The 20,594-nt window shown below is 35.2% G+C and overlaps 5 protein-coding genes across 5 annotated transcripts; 2 read left to right on the top strand and 3 right to left on the bottom strand.

Annotated features, from left to right (window-relative positions):
• Positions 1-330: 330 nt before the first annotated feature.
• Positions 331-2,011, bottom strand: LOC120271469 (nucleolin-like). Its single transcript, XM_039278147.1, has 3 exons — positions 1,666-2,011; positions 1,267-1,367; positions 331-1,165 (listed from the first exon to the last, which is right to left on the bottom strand). The coding sequence occupies exons 1-3, from the start codon at positions 1,858-1,860 to the stop codon at positions 592-594; spliced, it is 870 nt and encodes a 289-aa protein (XP_039134081.1). The 5' UTR covers positions 1,861-2,011; the 3' UTR covers positions 331-591.
• A 2,904-nt stretch (positions 2,012-4,915) lies between these two features.
• On the bottom strand, positions 4,916-6,577 carry LOC120271789 (AT-hook motif nuclear-localized protein 20-like). The gene is made up of 2 exons (XM_039278463.1): positions 6,530-6,577; positions 4,916-5,963 (listed from the first exon to the last, which is right to left on the bottom strand). Exons 1-2 carry the CDS (start codon positions 6,575-6,577, stop codon positions 5,073-5,075), a joined length of 939 nt encoding a protein of 312 aa, XP_039134397.1. The 3' UTR covers positions 4,916-5,072.
• A 2,795-nt stretch (positions 6,578-9,372) lies between these two features.
• Positions 9,373-12,884, top strand: LOC120272380 (deoxyhypusine hydroxylase-B). The gene is made up of 7 exons (XM_039279203.1): positions 9,373-9,644; positions 9,788-9,921; positions 10,002-10,237; positions 10,327-10,465; positions 12,133-12,259; positions 12,464-12,582; positions 12,674-12,884. Exons 1-7 carry the CDS (start codon positions 9,395-9,397, stop codon positions 12,704-12,706), a joined length of 1,038 nt encoding a protein of 345 aa, XP_039135137.1. The 5' UTR covers positions 9,373-9,394; the 3' UTR covers positions 12,707-12,884.
• Positions 12,885-12,893: 9 nt separating this feature from the next.
• Positions 12,894-15,171, top strand: LOC120272379 (pentatricopeptide repeat-containing protein At1g06140, mitochondrial). The gene has a single exon (XM_039279202.1). The coding sequence runs from the start codon at positions 13,022-13,024 to the stop codon at positions 14,867-14,869; it is 1,848 nt and encodes a 615-aa protein (XP_039135136.1). The 5' UTR covers positions 12,894-13,021; the 3' UTR covers positions 14,870-15,171.
• Positions 15,172-15,474: 303 nt separating this feature from the next.
• On the bottom strand, positions 15,475-16,255 carry LOC120272381 (LOB domain-containing protein CRL1-like). Its single transcript, XM_039279204.1, has 2 exons — positions 15,967-16,255; positions 15,475-15,855 (listed from the first exon to the last, which is right to left on the bottom strand). Exons 1-2 carry the CDS (start codon positions 16,243-16,245, stop codon positions 15,517-15,519), a joined length of 618 nt encoding a protein of 205 aa, XP_039135138.1. The 5' UTR covers positions 16,246-16,255; the 3' UTR covers positions 15,475-15,516.
• Positions 16,256-20,594: the final 4,339 nt, after the last annotated feature.

The following is a 20,594-nucleotide window of genomic DNA, read 5'->3' on the forward strand; positions in this document are numbered from 1 at the left end:
ATTGATCACTCTCGAGTTTTGGATGAATTTTAATTTTGATTTTTGAATTAAAAATTAATGAATTTTATTCTATTTTTCTCATGAGCAAATTTTTCACTTTAGAGGTAAAATGGAATAATAAAAAACCAAGTGGTTATGATGGCGGGTAGAAGCTATTAGTCATAATATTTAACCATGAATCAAAATCTTACATCCTTCCCAGAATGCCCTTATAAAAGGGAGAAAAACCGTTGAAGGGCATTCAAGGAAGAAAGCAGTGAAAGTCCCCAAACAATTCCAAGGGTTCCCATCAGCCCAAGTCCTCCAACTTCCGGGCCGAAACCAAGCTCACAAACAGGCCCAGCCCATCGGTATCCCTATCCTGCGGGACCCACCCACAAGAATCTAGCATGCATGCCGTTAGATTCCCCAAAGTTCTAGAAACGGACAAGATTTCCTCATGACAAACCAAATTACTTCCCAAAAAAAAAACCAAGATTTCTACTAAATCAACACTAATAACTCATAATTCACTGAAGAACTACAACAATAAAAGCACCAACAAATCAAACAACAAAAACAAACATGGCAACAAGCACTTAAAAACTAAGTTCAAAGAAGAGATTTAAGAGAACGAGCTTTGATGCGTCTTCTCCCTCTCTTCCTACAAACCAAACTACTCTTCCTCTTCTTCTCTTCCAACTCATCCTCCTCCTCCTCCTCCTCATCATCATCATCACTTCCATCCCCTTCCAAACTATCAATCTCAACACCCTTAACACCATTATCCTCTTCTTCTTCATTATAATCTTTATCATCTTCATCATCGTCTTCGTCATCATCAACCACCTTCCCTCCACTTCTCCGCTTTCCTCTCCACGGTCCAAAACCCGAATAATAATAGTAAAAATCACCACCATTATTATCAATTAAGCTTCCAATGCCCGGCTTTCGTCGTTGGTTGGCTACCGCTCCGGCGGACGATGGAGCTCTATAAGCTGCATTGTATGACCGGAGTTGCGCGAGGTGGTAATGGCAAAGAGTGTGCGGCGGTTGCACGGGCTTCTTACAACGCCAACCTTTTCCATCACTTTTGTTACACATATCATTACTCTCCCTCTTCTTGAATTCCTTTTTATTCTTCTTGATCATACTCTTCTTCTTCTTCTTCTTCTTCTTCTTCATTCTATCAAGAAAGTAGTAACCCTAGAAATGCGGCATTTTCGAAGAACAACAAAGAAAAAACTACGGAGAAAATTTGAATGCATGCAAACATATAATTCTCACCTAGGAAGAACACTCAAGATAATGCGATCATTGTCATTGTTATCATCATCATCATCATCATCATCTTCTTCTTCTTCTTCATCATCATCATCTTGCTTTATCTACAATCAAGATAATCCCAAATCCAGTGCCAAGGAACAAATTGATGGATTGAGGAATTAGGGTTTAGCATGAAGCCACCCAAATCCCTAACCCTAATACTACTAAAAAACAAACAATGCAATACAAGTAAAGCAATAGAAAGTACAAAATTAGGGTTCCAAGTAGACAGTCACAGCAAACACAAACCCTAATGCAGGTGAAGAGATAAATGGGGAGTGATTGATGGTGAAATATAGAGCGGAAAATAGAAACAGTGAAGGGATTGGGATTTTGGGAAGAGGGGGAGATGGATCTGACCTTGAGATGGGGGCGATCGGAGAGATGGAAGTCTGGGAGTTGGGGCGAGGGCAAGACGTCCCACGGAGACTGATTCAGCTCGCAAAGCTCGCCGTGCGGCGGCGCGGGATCATCCACGCACGGCGCCGGAGAAGAGAGCCACGCCTGGCACGACGCCGAGCCCAAAATCTTGGACGCGTGCTTCCTGATCCTCATCCCAAGCACCGACCATGAGGTTTGCGAGGCGAGCAGCGCCGATCACTTGGCCACAACGCCGGCGATCTCGCGGCCGACGAGATGCCCGGAAGGTGCTCGATGGTGGGACGAATGCGAGGGTTTCGAGAGCTTCGCTTTGGCTGCTGCTCGATTAGGTTTTCTCTTTCTTTTTTTCTCTTTAATATTAAGAATTCTTATCTACCGAAAATACCCTCGGGGTATAATAGGAATAAAAAAGTTTGTGGTTTCTGACAGGACCGCGATTGATCTGCATGTCAGATGGGTTGTTCGTGAGTGTTTTTACTGAAATACCCCTATGTTTTCTTTAGCTACCCCTCAATATCGTTTTTGATTTTCAAATTCCGACTCCCGAGCCCACAACTGTCACGGACCCAACTGAGGTTGGGTTCGGTGTAGTTGATTCATGGAAACCACGCTGTTATTATAAACTTGGTTCATTAAATAAGTCTATTTATTATACACATGATCTTAGTTTCCAAATATTATTATTTGCTAAAGTTTAATACGTGTTAACATATATGATCTATTAAAACATTTGTTTTACTAGCTTAATTTAGTTGTTAACCATAATTTAGATAACCAATGATTTTTTTGGAATAATCAATTAAATGAGTGATGGGTATATAAAAGGCCCAAAAAAAATGGCATCAATAAATTTTCAAATATAAATAATAATAAAATATTTATAACAGAAACGAAAAATAAATGAAAACGATTGTTTGGGAGTACTAATCATTTGAAAATATTATTATTTTTAATAATATCATTTGACTTGAATTAGCGTCGAGTTTTTTTTCTTCCAAATTCATAAATGGTTATGAATTTTCTTTTCCAAATTTCATAAATGATTATGTTTTTAATATCGCAGACCTCTTTTAAGTGGAAAAGTTTGATATTAAGTTTGACAATACTAAAAAAATCTATAAATGGAAGTTACCGTTTCAGTTTGAAAAGATTAAATATATATTTTTTTTAGTTTAATATTTTTCAATTATGTTACTTATAAGATTTTTTAAGTGGGTTTTTATTATCTTTCCTAATGGACATATAGCTTGACTTATCACGGATGGCAGGGTTTTTTTTCCCACTATTGCTCTATCATTTTACTATTAAAATTGCAATATTTAATTTATAAAATTGAGGGTTGCTAATAATGATTTTGTTATGGAAGAGAAACATTAAGCACAACATAGAACCGCATAAATTTTAGCGTTCTTTTTTCTTCTACCAAAATTGATTAGTGATGACAAGCACACCCTGCTTAAGTAAGTGATTAGCAAATTAATCAAAGAGCAAAAAATATGTATATATTAAAGCACTAATCAATCAAATCAACTGAGTGATTGATTCACAAGATAAACATCAATGAAAGAATAAACCAACTAAAAACAAGAGCAAATGAACAAAAGAAAAGGCATGGGGAGCATTAACTAGATCACAATCATTTTCAGACTAGCCAATTAAAATGTAAAGAAACAAATGATGAATGGCTTATTCTAAAGTTTTGGAGATTAAAAAGCCATATGGAAATAAAACCATTGGATCTCCTTCTTGTTTATTAATTCTCAAAGTTAACTGCACCTGTTAGAATTGAAAGGAAAGATGCTTGAGATAAAGATCATTAATTAAATATTGATCTGTTTGCTGTGGATGTTGTGATTAATATTAATATAATGTCTGTGTTTGTGTGTTATGTATGATGCTTGGTACAGTACTAGTGCTTTGTTTATGTCTCAAAGTTGGAGGAAAAGTTCGTATTTTCACATGATTCCATGTGAAGCATGGTTCCTCCATTGACATGGGAATTGAATATTTTGTATTTAATATGTTTTTCTTATGGATAACTGTTGAGTTTAAAATAAGGATACTTTAAAAAAAAAATTGTAAAATCAAAGTATACAAATAACACGAGTGATTAATTTTAGTTTTAAATGAATAAAATATAATTAAAATAAAATGATTAGAACTTACATGGAAAGCATAAGGATACCAAATTAGCTATGGAAAACTGTTATGTAAACTTTTTTTTTAATATAAAATTAGATAAGCAGCACAAACTAAAAATAAAATAAAGTTATTAGAAAAAATATTGATTGAGGATCACTCATGATAACAATAGTCCGAACCCTTATTAGTGATCATCTCTCTTGGATTATTGACATCAAGCTAGGGACCTTAGGAACTAAAAGCTTTTTCACAATATTGATCAAATCTTTTAGTTTTAAACATTTTTTTGACTCATAAGCTACAAAACCCATATAATAAAACATATGATCAACTTTGATGATAATTATAATTTGGGGGCCGGAGTGATTTAGAATAAAAAAATACACATGTTTCTTTGCAATTAATTGTTCTAGATGATAGTTTGGGACAATATATTCTAAAGTTTCAATAATCTGGTTTTCTAAGGTGAAGTTTTTAGAAATTCCAAATATAAACAAGATAGAAAATTAAGAAATTGTGCCCATCTAAAAAAATTAGCTAAAATGATTTCAGATTCATGTAACAAAGAGAAAAATTAAATAAATAATAAATTGTAAATCACAGTGATGTTTATGTGAAAATAGTTGTAGTTCATAAGAGATTGTGGATTTAATGTGGTTAAAAATTATGTGCCTTCCTTACTAAATAAAAGTACATAAATAAATAAAAATTTCACATACCAGCGTGCATGTGCTTAATGTTTTTGGGGTGTATGATGGCCTTTAAAAGGCAAGACATATGGATGGATTATTTTGAATAAAGATCATCCAAACAATGAAGCATCATATTGATGTATATCTGGTCAAAACTTGCATTAATGTCTAGTCAGTCGAAACGAAACATCACCAACAAATGGGGCCATTGTTTTCTATTGAATCAAGTTGACTTGATAAAAAACACTTTAAATAAAATACTCTATATATATACTACCATGAGAAACACACACAGAGTATTAAAGGCATTAATGACTTGGAAAAACGAGACAAAAAAAAAGAAAAAAAGAAAGAGGACAACAACAACAACGATAACAGCATCAAAGCAAACCTTACAAAAAACACACAAATAACATTGGGAAAAACATAAAACACGTTGATGATTACTGCTTGTAATTACCAACAATGAAGTTTAATCACCATTAATGAAGACATAATCACTGGTATTAAGCTTAATTTGCATGCATGGGAACATGAGATTCATTTTCATAACTAAAAAGGTGGCCGAGAGTGAGGCCATGGGAACGGTTCATGGCCTAAATGGCCACCATTGTGGGCTAGATTAGGTGGAAGGTTGAAGCCAGGAAGAGGTGGTGGTGGCTCCGGGAGGCTACCTTCTCCGGCGATCCCCGGAAGTTGGCCTTGTGCTTCAACCTCTTGACTTTCTTCTTCACTGAGTGGTAACCTTTCATACGTAGCATTAGCAAAGGTGGCGGCGACGAGCATCACAGGACCGGCGGCGATAAGAGGCCCGACGACACTGCCTCCGACGACCTGACCCTGACCGCCGGAGAGATAAACAGTGAGGCCGGTTGAGCCAGGCGGAGCCGGGCCGGGGAGGAAGGCGCCAGTCAAAGAGAGAATCTCAAACCGGCCATGCAGGGCGACGACGGCGGCGCCGGGAGAGGAGGGTTGGCGGAGAGTGACTCCGACGACGGAGCCAGCACCGCTGAGGATGGAAACGCCGCGTTGGCGGCGGCGAGCGAAGCGAGCGATGCAATCGGTGATGTCTGCGCCGCCGGCGACTTCCATGACGTGGCTACGGAGAGCGTTGGGGCTGTCGCGGGTGACGAAGATGGGGGGTTTGGGTTTGTTCTTGGAGCCGGGTGGGCGGCCGCGGGGGCGGCGAGAGCCGGCTTCGATGATGGCACCTTCGTCGTTGTTGATGTTTTCACGGTCTTCGTCGTCGTCGTCGTTGGTGGGTGGGATGCCGGAGGTGTGGTCGGAGTCTTTGAGAGGCATGTCTTGGGCTGTGTTTCCGGGGCTGGAGCCGGTTGGCTCGCTGCCGGGAAGGCCTAATGGCCCTTGCCACCAACGGTTTGCCAGTTTGCCTTCTTTCTCTTCTTCTTTGCTTCTCCTTCTTCTTCTCCTCCTACCTTCTTTCTTTAATTCTCTCTTCTTATGATCTTATGTTCTTTTGTTTCTTCTTCTTCTTCTTCTTCTTCTTCTTCTTCTTCTTCTTCTTCTTCTCTCCTCTCTAACTCTCTTTGTTACCTTCTTTCTCTATTCTTCCTCTCTTTCTTCTCTTTCTCCAACCTTCTTCTCTTCCTCTCTTTGTCTCTCTGTCTTCTTCTTCTTCTTCTTCTAATCTCTTCTTTTTCTACTACTAATACTAATAATTACTATTCTCTTTTTTTTTTTTTTCTGTCAGGAATGAGGAATCACATAAAATTATAGAAAACTTTAAAGAGGAATGGAGGGGGGATTGGAATCAAACTCAGAGATGAATGTAGTTTCCTGATCTGAGATTTTCCTCTTATCAGTTCATATACAAAAGTAAACATAGATTGTCATATGTTGTATATTATATTTTATTGTCAATATGGAAGAGAAGAATGAATACTTAATTAATTAATCCTCCCCCACTTCCCTTCCCTTTCATGTGAATGAAACTTTAGAAAAGTAAGTCAAATTAAATAAGCATTTCTTATTCTCTCTTCTCTATATACTGTATCAAGCACTATGTCACCCTTCCTTGAATCATTCAACAACTTCATAGACCAACCATACCTTCATTCAAAACCCAATCAATCAAGCTTTGTTCTTTGAATGCCAACATATGCAGAAGACATGGATTTATATGTAAGCTGCTTCTTCATAATTTACTGATTAAACAAAGACTAATTATTTAGGATCTCAATTAATTTGATCACAAATTAACTACTCATCAAGGCCATTGCCGGCCAAGGTTAATATCACATCAATTGAATTGTTCACCTTCGTCTAATGGATTGTTAAAAAGATTAAAAATAGTTAGCCTTGATGAGAGACTTGATTAAATAAAATAAATAGTTTGATGGATAACGAGGGGTTTTCTTTTATATATTCAGTAGTTGGTGCCAACTTGCAAGTACAACGGCTGCTCAACAGCAGCAGACTGTGATGCTTCTGTATTTTAATCCAACTCAATAACATTTTAACACTCTTATTAAGGCAATAATTAATGCATGTAAGCTAGCTAAATGGATATGGTTAAGGACAAATTAATCTTGATAATTAATGGGTGAATTCATTGGAAATACAAACTTTCATGAATCACATGATTGATTAATAGGTTTGAGAATCCAATGAAAAATGGATAAATTATATCATATATATTCTAATCTTAAAATGTTTAGAAACATGAATAAATATTATTTATTGCAATACGATTAATTTTTTTATTTTTTTGATAAAAATAGATAAATCACTGATTTATTGAATAAAAGACGATCCAAAACAAGCAAAGAGAGCACAAAAAAAAAAAAACAACATAACTGAGACTCTCACTAGAGGTGAGGTTCTCTTAGAAGAACAGAAAACAACAGACAGGAAATAAAAAGAAAAGGGGGAATAGAGAGGTCGACCAAGTCACCGTCTGATAACACAGGTTTGCATGCCTCATCTGAAGTTGGAGCACCTACTTCATAAAAATCTAAAAACTACTTTTTTTTTTCTAGTGAAAATAAATTAAATGTATCCTCAAGGTTAAGCATAGGTATCTTTATATTCCCTCCATTTTCTATTAACGGTTACATTTGAGTTTTGCATAAATATTAAGATTGTTATTAATATTTTTAAAAATCTAAAAAAAGTTTATAATAAGAAATTTTTACCTTTATTATTAGAGTTATTTACTCCCATTAATGCATGCATCTCTATCTAAACAAGTAGAAGAGAAAAATTGATAATTAATGTTTATGAAACTATTAAAAATGACAAATATTTTGAAAAAAATTAAATGCGAAAATTAGTATGAAATCCAGGAAGTACTTTATTTTGAATATTTGGCTTGATGTCACATTAATATTTTTTACCATGATTTATTGTAGCCCAATAAACTTAAACTAATCTCTTTTTTAACTTATTAATAAAATTTTTTTATGAGAATCAAAGTAGAATATAAAATAAATAGCTAACTAAAAAAAATATATAAAAGAAAAAAATAGTGTTAGAATATCCTTGAATCCACCAAAATATGTGTTATATAAAAATTCACATAGACTTCCCCTGGAAAGGACATAAACTTAATAACACGAGGTATAAACTCTTTACCTAGCAACAATTATACAAATTTAGAAACTAAGATAGATAGGACATATTGAACTTTTTAAAATTTTAATAGCTATTTATTAGGTAAATTGTGGCAGAAGATCATCTCAAGATTATTCTAATATCTAATATCGGTCTTTAGAATGGACACGCTTAAAATCTTTACCACATGCGCCCTCAAAAATCATATTTTTAAATCAGGATCCTATATTATTTACTAGCTTTCAAATTGGGGTATTTTCTAGTAATAAAAAATTGGTCTTCCACTCTAATTTGACATTGCATATGGCTTATATATATATTTGTGTCCCAAAAGATATTTTGCCTTGCCTAGCCTCCTCCAGGATTCAGGACACTCAAAGGTTACTGTTTGAGATATTCTTACAAGATACTCTTTCCATTTTTGAGCCTTTAGCAGAAGTAGGCACAAACATTCCTAGACATTTTGCATACACACAGTGATTCTAAAGTCTAGTGGCAATGGTAACTTTTCAATTAGGTCGTTTTTGTCCAACCTCATAAGCAACGATAAACTTAGGTTACTTTTGGGTCAAATCATGTGGCAGGGACAATGCACTCTTAAAATTTAAATCTTTAATTAGATTATCTAGAAAAATAAACTTTTGGCTCTATACTACCTAGTATTATAATAATGAAATAGATTACTATTAGCAACATGTTTATGTGTTTTGCAAAGGAGAAATCTCTTAATCACCTCTTTCTTAACTACCCTCACAAATTTATATATGGAGTCATTGATCATATATTTGGCATATTATGGTATTTCTACACTATAGCAAATGTGTGGTCAACTTGAAGATTTAGTATAGATGACTATTGAGGCATCTAAAAACTCATAGTATGGGTAATATTTTGAAGCATCTAGATTGAATATTGAAATAATATTTAATTGCTAATAACTCTCTCCTACCTTGATATTTTTCAAAATTATTCATATAATTTTTCTTTGGATATTTGAAGAACCGAATAAAAAAAATTATCAAACTAAAGGATTTAAATTAAAAAAAAATCAAGTGATTATGATATTTGAGACATTGTTTTTGGCATTTGTTTTTTTATATTTATATTTTATATTTTCATAAACTTAAATTATTTAAATAAAATAAATAAATCATGATTCGAGATATGAAATAACAAATAAGCACAATGAATGAGCGATGGAAAAGATAGGCGACTGTTTTTTTATTGGTTTAGTTGAGAAATGAATTATTTCGTGTTTGGAGGGCTTATGCGAAAAATGTGCTATCTCAAAGTCGGCACTAATGGCGCCGACTTTGAGAACAATAAGCACAGTTGGGCGCGAAGCTTTCCTCTTCTCCGCTCTAGGGTTTCATACCGAGCTTTCCATCGTCGCCATGGCCTTCGAGAACTCCTTCGAGTCCACACCGGAGATGGAGAAGTTCCTGTGCCAGAGGCTTCTTGATCGCTCTCAACCCATCGCCGAGCGGTTCCGCGCCCTCTTTTCCCTCCGCAATCTCCGCGGCCCCGGTCCTCGCGAAGCGCTCTTGCTTGGTATGATCGCGATTATAATCTTCTCTTTTGTTAGAGCTTTATCATCAGTTTTTCCAAATTCGTGAAACCCTAATCTTTCTGATTTAATTCATTTTCATTAAAAAAGATGTGATTTTTTTCGTGGTTTGGTGATCATTGATTAGCTACGAAGGATTCTTCGAATTTGTTAGCCCATGAGGCCGCTTTCGCACTGGGTCAAATGCAGGACCTTGAAGCTGTTCCCACACTGGTGGAGATCCTCAAAGATCACTCCTTGCATCCCATTGTCCGGCACGAGGTATAGCTTGTTCAATCACAGTTTTGGAATTATCTTTTCATTATGTTTATGATTTTGTGCCGAGAGTTATGGGACATCAGGCAGCTGAAGCTCTTGGAGCAATTGGATTTGAAGGAATTGTTCCTTTGTTAGAAAATACTCTGGCATTGGATCCTGCTGTAGAGGTGAAAGAAACTTGTGAATTAGCTCTAAGGCGGATCAGGGAAAAGAAGAATGCTGGTAATGAGGATGGACAGTGTCATGTTGAAACTTCACCTTTCTTATCTGTTGATCCGGCACTTCCCGCTTCCCTTTCTTCTTCAGTGGAACAACTAAGGTATTTCCTGATGTATTTATTTTATAATGACTGCCTCATTGCATGTTATTTGAATTGTTTCCTGATTAAGTTCACCGTGTTTTCTTAAGGGAAGTTTTACTATGCGAAGAAGAGGGCATGTATGAGCGTTATTCAGCTTTATTTGCACTTCGCAACCGTGGTGATGGTCCTGCAGTAGGTGCTATTATTGATTCTCTAAGTGGTAAAAGTGCTCTCCTCCGACATGAGGTGTGTTTGCTTTCACATCTGTTGATTTACTCTGGCTTTTCTGCAACCATTGTTGTATAAATGATGAATGAATGACAAATGAATTTTGCAACTGTTCATATCTGACTGCATCAAAATATGATTATATTCTTTGGAGGAGTTCATTTCAATAGTGAAGTCAGCTTTGAAACTTTTGTGTGGGTGGGTAGCTGGTGTTTTTAGTGTAATACTACAACTATGTTTGTCGTTAGGCGTGGATTATATTGTTGTTACAAAATTCAACTATGACCTTCAAAAATTATGAAGGATACCTCCATAATGTTCAGACCTAGCCTATGCGAGAGATTGTATGTTTTGACCGATCCGGTACTATGCGTCATGGTTTTGCTCTGTAAAAAGTGCTTCACATATTCATATCCAAATTATACAGATTTCTCTCACCTATTCAATATGGGATTATTTAGTTCACCCTTTTATTTGCTAACCCTAATCAAAACCGGCCCTAGGGTGTCACTAGCCCACCATCCTCTGTTTGGTACAATTCACACATCACACATTATAATAGAGTCAACGGACTATCCCAACTTAAAAGAATCGAATTAAATATTATTTGTAACAACCAAACTCAATCCACGTTAGGAATTGTCCATTTTGTTTCTTCTCATAGTAGGCCTTACTTTTTTATGATAGGGCACCTAAAACCAAAATTTTATCACAAGAATATATAATATCGATAACTCCCACTCTTTTATATGTTACCATAATAAAATTTGGTTTGAAGTGCCTTCTATAGGGGAAAAAAACCACGAGGCAATATATAGATGGGCCAAAATAGACAATTCTTAGCATGGGCTAGGTTGAGTTGTTACATCCTCCTCACATGTGTTGTTGTGTTCACTAATACATTTAGGACATAGATTGATAAACAACTTACTAAGGTGACATCTTACCTTTCATTGCAATTCTTAGTCCACAAGGTGAAACAAATTGCAAGGTTGAAGAAAGAGATAATTGTTTATGGTGTGGGGTAAGGCAACGTGTTCCTGAAAATGATGGTAAGATTCAATTCATTTTAAAGATAAGTGCATGGGTTGCCTTTCTGTTGGAGTATAATATGAAAAGAATGTGCTTAGGAGGAGCCTTTGACTTTCAATTATAAATTATATTTAATAATATCAAAAAAATTGTGTAAAAGACAGTAAAATTATAGATGCCCTTGTTAGGAATTTTGGTCACCTACTTTTATGAAGCATGCTGGGTCTTCTCTATCTCTGTATTGTACACAATTATTTTGTTTCACCTATTTGGTTTGAGATCAACTTTTCAATGCAAAATATCCTTGCCAAAATAACAAGCAAAGAGAAATCATGGATTTGTTTTAGTAAAGTTTCTTCGGTTCTACAAAGTTCGTGGATCTTTATTGCTTTAATTGTTTTATCGAACTCAATTCATCTGCTCAGTTGTCAAATGTCTGGCAGTAAACATTTGTACTTAATGAGATATTGCTTGGTAAGTGCATGTGCATAGTTGATGATATTGAGACACTTGTCTTTAAAATTCAGAATATTCTCTAGACTGTAGTTTTCAGTGTTAACCGAAGATTCGTCATGCCCATATACTATTGTTCTGCCTCACCTTTTGAGATTAGTAAATCAAATATATTGATATATTCTTGTCTTCATATGCAGGTAGCATATGTATTAGGTCAATTGCAGAACAAGGCTGCTTCTGCTGCATTATCCCAGATCCTCAGAAATGCAAATGAGCACCCCATGGTCAGACATGAAGCCGCAGAAGCACTAGGTTCAATAGCAGGTATTATCACATCATGCTACTCGATATTAAGACATCTTTTTTTTTGCCTCTATCATTCTGATTCATAACATGAGTTTGTGAAATTGTTTTTTCATTCTAACAATGTAATAGCTAGCATAGATCCAACCCTAATAACAATGCCAGCTAGATTGAAACTTCTTCCATTTCACAACCATGATGTGTTTGCTTTTAATCATGTTTCAGACAGTGAAAGTGTCGCCCTTCTAAAGGAATTCACCATGGATCCGGAGCCTATAGTCTCCCAGAGCTGTGAAGTTGCTCTCTCAATGCTGGAATTCGAAAGATCCGGCAAGTCCTTCGAGGTTAAACAACTAAACCAAAACTTATACTTCGATGCTCTTTATTATTATTATTATCTTTTCCCAAACTGAACCATCTGTCTTTATGATGCAGTATCTCTTCTTGCAAACTCCACAAGTGCAATAGTGGTGAAACAACTACAGAATACAATTCATCTACCAAATCTACATTGTAATGTAATCCAGCTGCACAAAACTGTTAGTTTATACATTTATATGCATGTGAGAGAGACTTGCAAAAACCTCTGTTTTGATAGCAAATGACTTGTAACACAAAACTAGAAACTTTTTTCAATCAATAAAGCCTGTTTTATCAATCTCTTGTAAGAGTTCAATAAACCTCTGTTTTGATAGCTAATGATTTGTAGTAACACAAAACTAGGAAACTTTTTTCTATCAATAAAGCCTCTTTGTTATCTTATCAATCTCTTGTAAGAGTTCAATGGGAGCAGGAGCCGCCCAATGTCTTCTTGGAGCCAGCGAAGCTCCGTCTTTCCCACCAAACACGTTGGGTTCTCTCTTCCCGCGTTGCACCACCCTGCGTTCTCTCCACCAACTCCATGCTCAGCTCATCATCAATGGCGTCCACCTTTCCACCATCTTCGCTTCCAAGCTTGCCAACTCCTACTTCTGCTTCGGCTCCCCTTCCCATGCCCGCAAGGTGTTCGATCAAATTCCTGTCAAGAACTCACATTCATGGAACACCATGTTGTCCGGCTACTCGAAGACTAATAACTTGTTCGAGCTCCTACACCTCTACAAGTTAGCTCGGGCTGAGAATCATCAGCCTGATAGCTTCGCGCTGGTTTTCGCAATCCGGGCTTGCACTGGACTGTCTCTTCTAAAGCAAGGGCTATCATTTCACTTGGAAGCCATTCGAGCAGGTCTTGAATCCAGAGACTATGTCGCTCCGGCTCTTATCAGTATGTATATTGAATCAGGTTGTTTGGTTGATGCAGAGAAGGTTTTCAATATAGTTTCTGCTGAGAATTGTTCTGTTTGGAATCTACTGATGCAAGGATATTCAAGAGCTTCTATGGATGTTCATGTTTTTGATTTGTTCAATCGGATGAGAAGGTGTGGACTAGAAGTAGACCCTTGTTCTGCCCTGTATTTTGCTCGGGCATGTGGGAATTCCGGTGCTGGTAAAGAAGGACAAGCAATCCATGGCCTATCCATTAAGAAGAATTTCTTGGAGTTTGACAGTAATGTCTATCTACAGACCGCCCTGATCGACATGTACAAGAAGAGTGGCTTCATTGATTTTGCTTGCAAGCTATTTCATGAAATGCCTCTGAAGGATGTTGTTGCATTTGGCGCCATGATAACTGGTCTTGTGCACTGTGGAAAAGCATATGAGTCACTTAGTGTTTTCAGGAACATGTTGGGAGAGGAGATTATGCCGAACAAGATCATCTTTGCTAGTGTTTTACTGGCTTGTTCACACTTGGGAGCTTTACAGCAAGGGAAGAGTGTTCATGGGTTTATGGTCAGGAATGGGATTGAATTAGATGTTGTCACTTATTCTGCTCTGCTTGACATGTATGCCAAATGTGGATCCATTCAGTCTGCGTACAATGTGTTCAGTGAAATGCCTGAGAGGAATGTGTATACTTGGAGTGCAATGATCGGAGCTTATGGAATGCATGGAATGTGTTCGGAAGCAATTGCTCTTTTCGATCGTATGAAGTCCGAGAACTGTGCGCCCAATCATGTAACGTTTGTTTCGGTATTGGCTGCTTGCAGTCATTCAGGCCGGGTTCAAGAAGGGCGACAATTTTTCCATTCTATGATTAAAGATCACAAGATAACTCCGACAAATGAGCATTATTCATGCATGGTTGATCTGTTAGGCAGAGCAGGGTTAGTAGATGAAGCCGAGGCATTGGTTGAGGCAATGCCGGGTGAACCGAGTGCTAGTGTTTGGGGAGCTCTGTTAGGTGCTTGTAGAATGCATAAACACATTGAATTAGCAGCTCGAGTGGCTGACAAACTATCTGTTTTAGAACCCAATCAACCTGGTGCGCATGTATTGCTCTGTAATGTTTACGCTGCAGCTGAAATGTGGGGGATGGTGAAGAAGACTAGGGAAGCAATGACTGAGCGAGGTATACGCAAAACGACCGGCTTTAGCACGATTGAATTTGATCGAAGAGTTTATATTTTCAATGCGACGGATAGGTTGGAAGGATGTCACAAGGAAAGAATTGCAGAGATTTTGTCTGTGGTGAGTAGCCAAATGAAAGAACTGGGGTATGCACCGGACTCGTCATTTGTTTGTTCTTCATGATGTTGAATCCAGAGAGTAGATTCTCTGCAAGATTTTTAATGAAAATGAAATACCATATGTCAAGCACAATTGAAACATATCTATTTGCACAATAGTCAAACAAAGAGTTGGTGAAGCTGTTAAGGAAGCCATGATGATGAAGAAAATCAATTGTTCTTAGTGTTCAAGCAAGCTTTCAGTACATATAATATATAAATATCCGGCTTAAAGAAACCATTGGGATTGGGGCTATGAAAAGCTAATGTTATGTGGGGATATTGCATTAATACAGGCCAATTTATCAAGGAATTGATTTAAAAATGGTGATGTTTCTTCAATAATTTGGTTGTCTGTGTATCAGTTAACAAGAAAGCACCTTCTGAGTTTAAATATTTCCTTACTTTTTGCTCCACTGCTTCTGTGTTTGTTCCCCAAAGTATTACTGTTCACTTGTTTAGGTATTGAGTTAAGAAAACCCTAATTCAACTTTGCATGAATATGTATACATATAGACACAGAAGACACAAGTTAGGTACTTTAATTATCTTGATCTTATAACATGAATATTACAAGTAATTAACAGTACAATGAAACTCAGGAATGAAGAGATATAAGTAACAAAACTGATTTAATGTTGATAAAGATACTAATTAAAATATCTCTACCACTCATGAGTGATGAAGATAAGCAAAGGCAACAGACTGAAGATCATCCATGTCATGGTAAGTTGATCTCTTGATCATATCTTCCTGCATGCCTAGTGACTCCATGCCACAAGAGTTCTCATCAAAGCTGACCGAGAATTGTTCGGTTATCGAGTTCAAATGATAATTATCTTGATAAGATTGATCAGTGTTCATGTTCATAAGACTCTGCAGTAATCCATTGCAATCTTGATTGATTGAAATGGAAGAATGAGAAGAAGAAGAAGAAGAGCCATTATTGATCACAAAGCTTTGTTCAGCTTGAGCTTTCAGTGATGCTAACTGTGCTTGCAAGTTAACAACCTATAAAGAACAAACAAAAGAAAAGAAATAATTAAGTATTGATCACTCATGTTGCAATGCAATGATGAAGGATACTGATAAAGAAATAAATTTATTTGGAATAAGACTCACCTGTTGTTGAAGAGCAAAGATATGAGCAACACAACCATAGATAGGATCTCGAAGACGAGCTTGAGCTTCATAAGAGATCGTTAGAGCGGCGTCGCAACGATCATTAATCGGGAGGTGCCCGAGTAGTTTCGACACATTGCTTGCACCAAAAACTTTGTGAATTGCAGCAAAATGTGTGGATCCTTGTTCATGGCAAAAGTAAGGAGCAAAAACACAACCCTTAACACATTTTCTTCTTAAAAACTTGCAAGCTCCACAAGGAGAACCAAAGCCTGTCATTTTTAGTAGTAAGAACTTGTTGTTGTTCTTCTTCTTCAATTAATTCTTGTGTGTTTTGATTTTGCATAGACTCTAGTTGGTTTTATATAGTAGAAGAAGAGGAAAAGGATGATCATAATGTAATCAATAAACAACTTGGTTGATGTTTCCTTAATGGCCTACAAATTTGATTATTTTTTGCTGTACAAAGGTCCCTTTCACTTCATCTCCATTTCTATACACTCATTTGAGATTCCTTTCAAAGAGAGTTTGTAGGACAGACAAAAGAAGGAGCTCTCTCACGCACCCAACTCATTTTAGGTTTGCTTGATCATTAGTCCCTTTTTGTGTCAGTAACCACAAGCACATTTTTATGTAGGATAATTAGTGTGCACTAATTAACTTGAACTCACTTTCAAGCTTCTGGAACTGGTGCATGTTTTTATTAGTATAACTTTTGAAATCAACTTTGCATGGAAGTTAATTAGATATATAATTACTAGTAGATCATATATATATAGATTATAGCTATAGACCTCCCTGGAAGCCATTAAAGATGATGATTTCTTGCTTCATGTAAACTTGTTTGCCACTTGAACCTTTGTAGCTGATTTAATGATATGACATTTACCAATTGACCAGTTCTTGAGTTGCACTTTAAATAGTATTAAATGACTAAGAAGAAGATTAAACATCTCAACTGCCACCACCACTTGTATATGTCTCTCTCTATCCTTTCAAAGCAGGTGCAAAACTATTAACAACCATTCCTAAGTATATATATATATATATATTATTAATTAGATTACTTGATAAACTTGATGATGATGATGATGATGATGATCACTGTTCCACACATGGAGGTTTGGTTTTTTTTTATTATTAATTAGATATATAATAGTTTTACTCATTTATTATTTTCTCTTTACTTTTAATCTATAATTTGGATTCATATAAAATGAAGTACTTTACTTTGGAGGATTCCCTCATTCCCCCACTAGTTAATCAATCAGGTGAAAACTTTTGCCTGAGTAGCTAGGTGCATGCTTTTGCATGGCCTGAAAAAGGTCTTTATGCATGAAAAATTAAGCTACGGTAAGTGTGCCAACTTTGTTTCGTTTTCAAGGTTTTGATTTTTTATGCATGAAAAATGAGCTATGGTTAGTGTGCCAATTTTGTTTCTTTTTCAAGGAGTTATCTTCCGCATGCCAGACATCATTACATTCTCTAAAGATTGACATTACGTGCCCAATCAAATCAACCTCTCAATCTCATTCACAAATCAAAACATGCCAAGAAGGATCTTGGGACTTGAGGTCACTAATTTTTGTTCAGTACTTTGATCTTTTATACATCAATATCAATCAAGTAATTATAAGTTTACTTGCTTTACTTAAGTTTGAGCAACCTAACCTAACCTAACATTAATATTAAAACATATTTATATATATTGAAGTATTTTTATACACATATAATTTATTGAATTAAGTAATTGGATTACTCTTAATGAAAAAGATGATTGAAAAGAATAGGTTGAGTGGGGACCCATGATATGCAAGTCCATGTAGGCACCTTCCTTTAATGTCCCCCACCTTACATGGCATTCCATTCCAAGCGTGCAAGAAACCAAATTTTTAAGTAGGGAGCCAAGTGTGTGGGTTTAGACTTGGGGAGACACTCTAACTATAAAATAATTATTATAAGATATGATTTTTTTATATTTTATTCTTCTTTAATTAACATCATTATTAATCAATGCTAGCTCTAGTGCATCACACTCACATCCAAGTTCAACAAGACTATGCCTTTACCTACTTATAGTTTCACTCAATCTTCTTATTTTATATCAAACTGATCAATATTGCTTGTATTTATTCACATTAATTGAATCATTATACTGAAGAACTAATCCTCTCATTAATTATGTAATCATTTAAATAATACATATCGATTTAATATGTTCTTGCTTGATATTAAGATGTTTATACAACATAAAATGAATGAGTTGTAATGAAAATCACATGCTAATAATTTGTTTTTATGGTTTAATAACTGATTAAATTAAGCCTCTTTTGAACTCAACGTTGATCACTCAAATGTCTCTATATGATGGTTGATGATTGGGAGTTGGTTGACTAGTCAAATTTGGCAGGGTTAGGAAAGAATCTAAAGACCAAGCAAACAGACAGGTGGGTCCCATGTGGGACCTACAAAGGTACACGTGTCCACAAGCTTACCATATTCTACGGTTCTTGGTCTCCGCTAGAAACCACTCAACATTGAAAAACAGATGATGATGATCACTCATGCATGGCTTTTGTTTTTGTTTTTTTTTTCAGTTAATTAGCTCTTCATAATCACTAATTAACTTGATGTCTAATTAATGCTTGATGAAGTGATAATTAGTTAGTATAATTGCATGCATGAAACCCTAATCATTTTTCCTTGACTAAAATGAAACCCTAACCAAGGTCTCAGGTTTAATTTCATATGGAGTATTAATTATTTAAAAGAAGAAGCTTGTATTGTTTTGCAAGGAATTATTGTGTCCAAGTATTTTGGATTATATATATGTGGTTTTGTTGTCTGATATGGAGGCAAATATTCAAACTTATGATTCTGAGAATGAGAAAACAAGGATGCTGTCAACTTTTTTATTAACTCACAGATAAAACCAATTTAGCGGTGGTGGTTGATAAATGTGCATTTCTTTTCCTCATTCATATATAGATGTTCTCTTTGGTCTAAGTACTTATGTCAGACCCTTCCTTCCACCTATAACGGATGTGATACCTACCTACTCAGTGTAGAGCGAGGTTCTTTTGCTTGTCATAATAACTTACAAATAATAACACTGCCTATAAGTTTTTGGGTCAATTGGTTCTTGGGTCCTCGAGATTATTTTAATCAGTTGATAAAAGATTAATTCGAGGGATCAAAATACATGTCTAAAAATTATGAGCACGAAATGTGACGGGTCGATCTCTGCACCCATATATGTGTAAACCTCATAGATTATATATAGTTGAAGCGTGTGCAAAGATCTTGCGGCTAGCCGCTCATCTTGGTAAAAGACCAAAAGTTAAAAATAATACTCTTGTGTAATATATAAATTACTAATTATTAATTATATATGTATATATGCACGTATAAGTAAATTTTGAAAGCAGAGCTTGGCCTAGGACAGATTATCTTCCACCACAGATTGTTATTCTTGAATGTTGAGACTTATTGCTGCATTTACCTTACCATGCACGCCTATCTTCAAAACTCAAAATTTGGATTGTACATACAATACATGTATATATATATATATATATATATTGACTCATTTACTGGTCAGAATAACTTAAACATAGTACTCACTTGTAATATATAATATTTGTTTTTCCTCTTAGTTTTTTCATTTTGTTTTTGTGTCGTATTTGGTTGTACAGATTTCTTTTTTAATAAATTAATAAATTATCCACTTTACCTAAAAATATGTAATATTCATTCTTGAAAAACATCGTTTGGCCTGTGACATATTATCTCCAATCATCTGTTATTCTCCTTAATTGTTTGAATAAAAAATATCAACAATATCAAAAACCATTCACTGTGTTCTATCTTCAAAACTCAAAATTTGGATTGTATATAAAATATATGTAGATATGTATATATCTAGTTATTAGTTATTGGTTATTGCATACTCTGAAAGAGTATTATTTTGTATATGCTATTTTGCTGTAGCAGTGAGTATGACAACTTAGCTATATATATATATATATCACTTCATCGGTACTAATTAATTCATAACCAAGGTTTTAATCATGCACGCTTGAGGTTGCATAGACATATAAGTTATTGGAGTGTGAGGCAATGTATATCAATGGAACAAATATTATAAAATTTATGTACCAAACTCTCAAAAATATATATATATATATATATACAAGACAATAATCTAATTGCAATGAATAATGATAAATAACTAGCCTAATTATCATGACTTGTTATTTTTCATTTTTAATAAAATTTAATGAAACAACCAAATACAATAATTTAAAAATAATAATATTAAACTACTACTCTTGGATTCTCTTTGGATTTAACTATTGCAAAAGCATTTATAAATTTTTAATTACAAAAAAATAATTAAAACGAAAAACAGTCTTGTTTGTTGGTTTATTTTCAAATATATATATATATATACTTCTACAGAAGCACTATTTTGTTCAATCTATTTTTTTATTACATTTTTTTTATATAAAAGCACATATTGGTTGGTTTCTTATTGATTTATTTAATATTTATTTGTTGGGATTTGGGAGAAGATAAGGAAAAAAAATGAGGGTTGTAATAGTGAAAAACTGATTATAAATTTCATT

The sequence above is a fragment of the Dioscorea cayenensis genome, chromosome 11 (genome assembly GCF_009730915.1).
Source record: "Dioscorea cayenensis subsp. rotundata cultivar TDr96_F1 chromosome 11, TDr96_F1_v2_PseudoChromosome.rev07_lg8_w22 25.fasta, whole genome shotgun sequence".
NCBI lineage: Eukaryota > Viridiplantae > Streptophyta > Magnoliopsida > Dioscoreales > Dioscoreaceae > Dioscorea > Dioscorea cayenensis.

Excerpts from the sequence above, each read along its gene's own strand:
- LOC120271469 (XM_039278147.1), bottom strand. The coding sequence starts at position 1,860 with ATGAGGATCAGGAAGCACGCGTCCAAGATTTTGGGCTCGGCGTCGTGC. Across the intron at positions 1,368-1,665 it reads CCGATCGCCCCCATCTCAAG|ATAAAGCAAGATGATGATGA; the intron begins GTCAGATCCATC and ends TCTTGATTGTAG. Across the intron at positions 1,166-1,266 it reads ATCTTGAGTGTTCTTCCTAG|AATGAAGAAGAAGAAGAAGA; the intron begins GTGAGAATTATA and ends CTTTCTTGATAG.
- LOC120272379 (XM_039279202.1), top strand. The coding sequence starts at position 13,022 with ATGGGAGCAGGAGCCGCCCAATGTCTTCTTGGAGCCAGCGAAGCTCCG.
- LOC120271789 (XM_039278463.1), bottom strand. The coding sequence starts at position 6,577 with ATGAAGTTGTTGAATGATTCAAGGAAGGGTGACATAGTGCTTGATACA. Across the intron at positions 5,964-6,529 it reads GTGACATAGTGCTTGATACA|AAAGAAGGTAGGAGGAGAAG; the intron begins GTATATAGAGAA and ends AGAGAATTAAAG.
- LOC120272381 (XM_039279204.1), bottom strand. The coding sequence starts at position 16,245 with ATGACAGGCTTTGGTTCTCCTTGTGGAGCTTGCAAGTTTTTAAGAAGA. Across the intron at positions 15,856-15,966 it reads TCTTTGCTCTTCAACAACAG|GTTGTTAACTTGCAAGCACA; the intron begins GTGAGTCTTATT and ends TGTTCTTTATAG.
- LOC120272380 (XM_039279203.1), top strand. The coding sequence starts at position 9,395 with ATGGCGCCGACTTTGAGAACAATAAGCACAGTTGGGCGCGAAGCTTTC. Across the intron at positions 10,238-10,326 it reads TCTTCAGTGGAACAACTAAG|GGAAGTTTTACTATGCGAAG; the intron begins GTATTTCCTGAT and ends TGTTTTCTTAAG. Across the intron at positions 10,466-12,132 it reads GTGCTCTCCTCCGACATGAG|GTAGCATATGTATTAGGTCA; the intron begins GTGTGTTTGCTT and ends CTTCATATGCAG.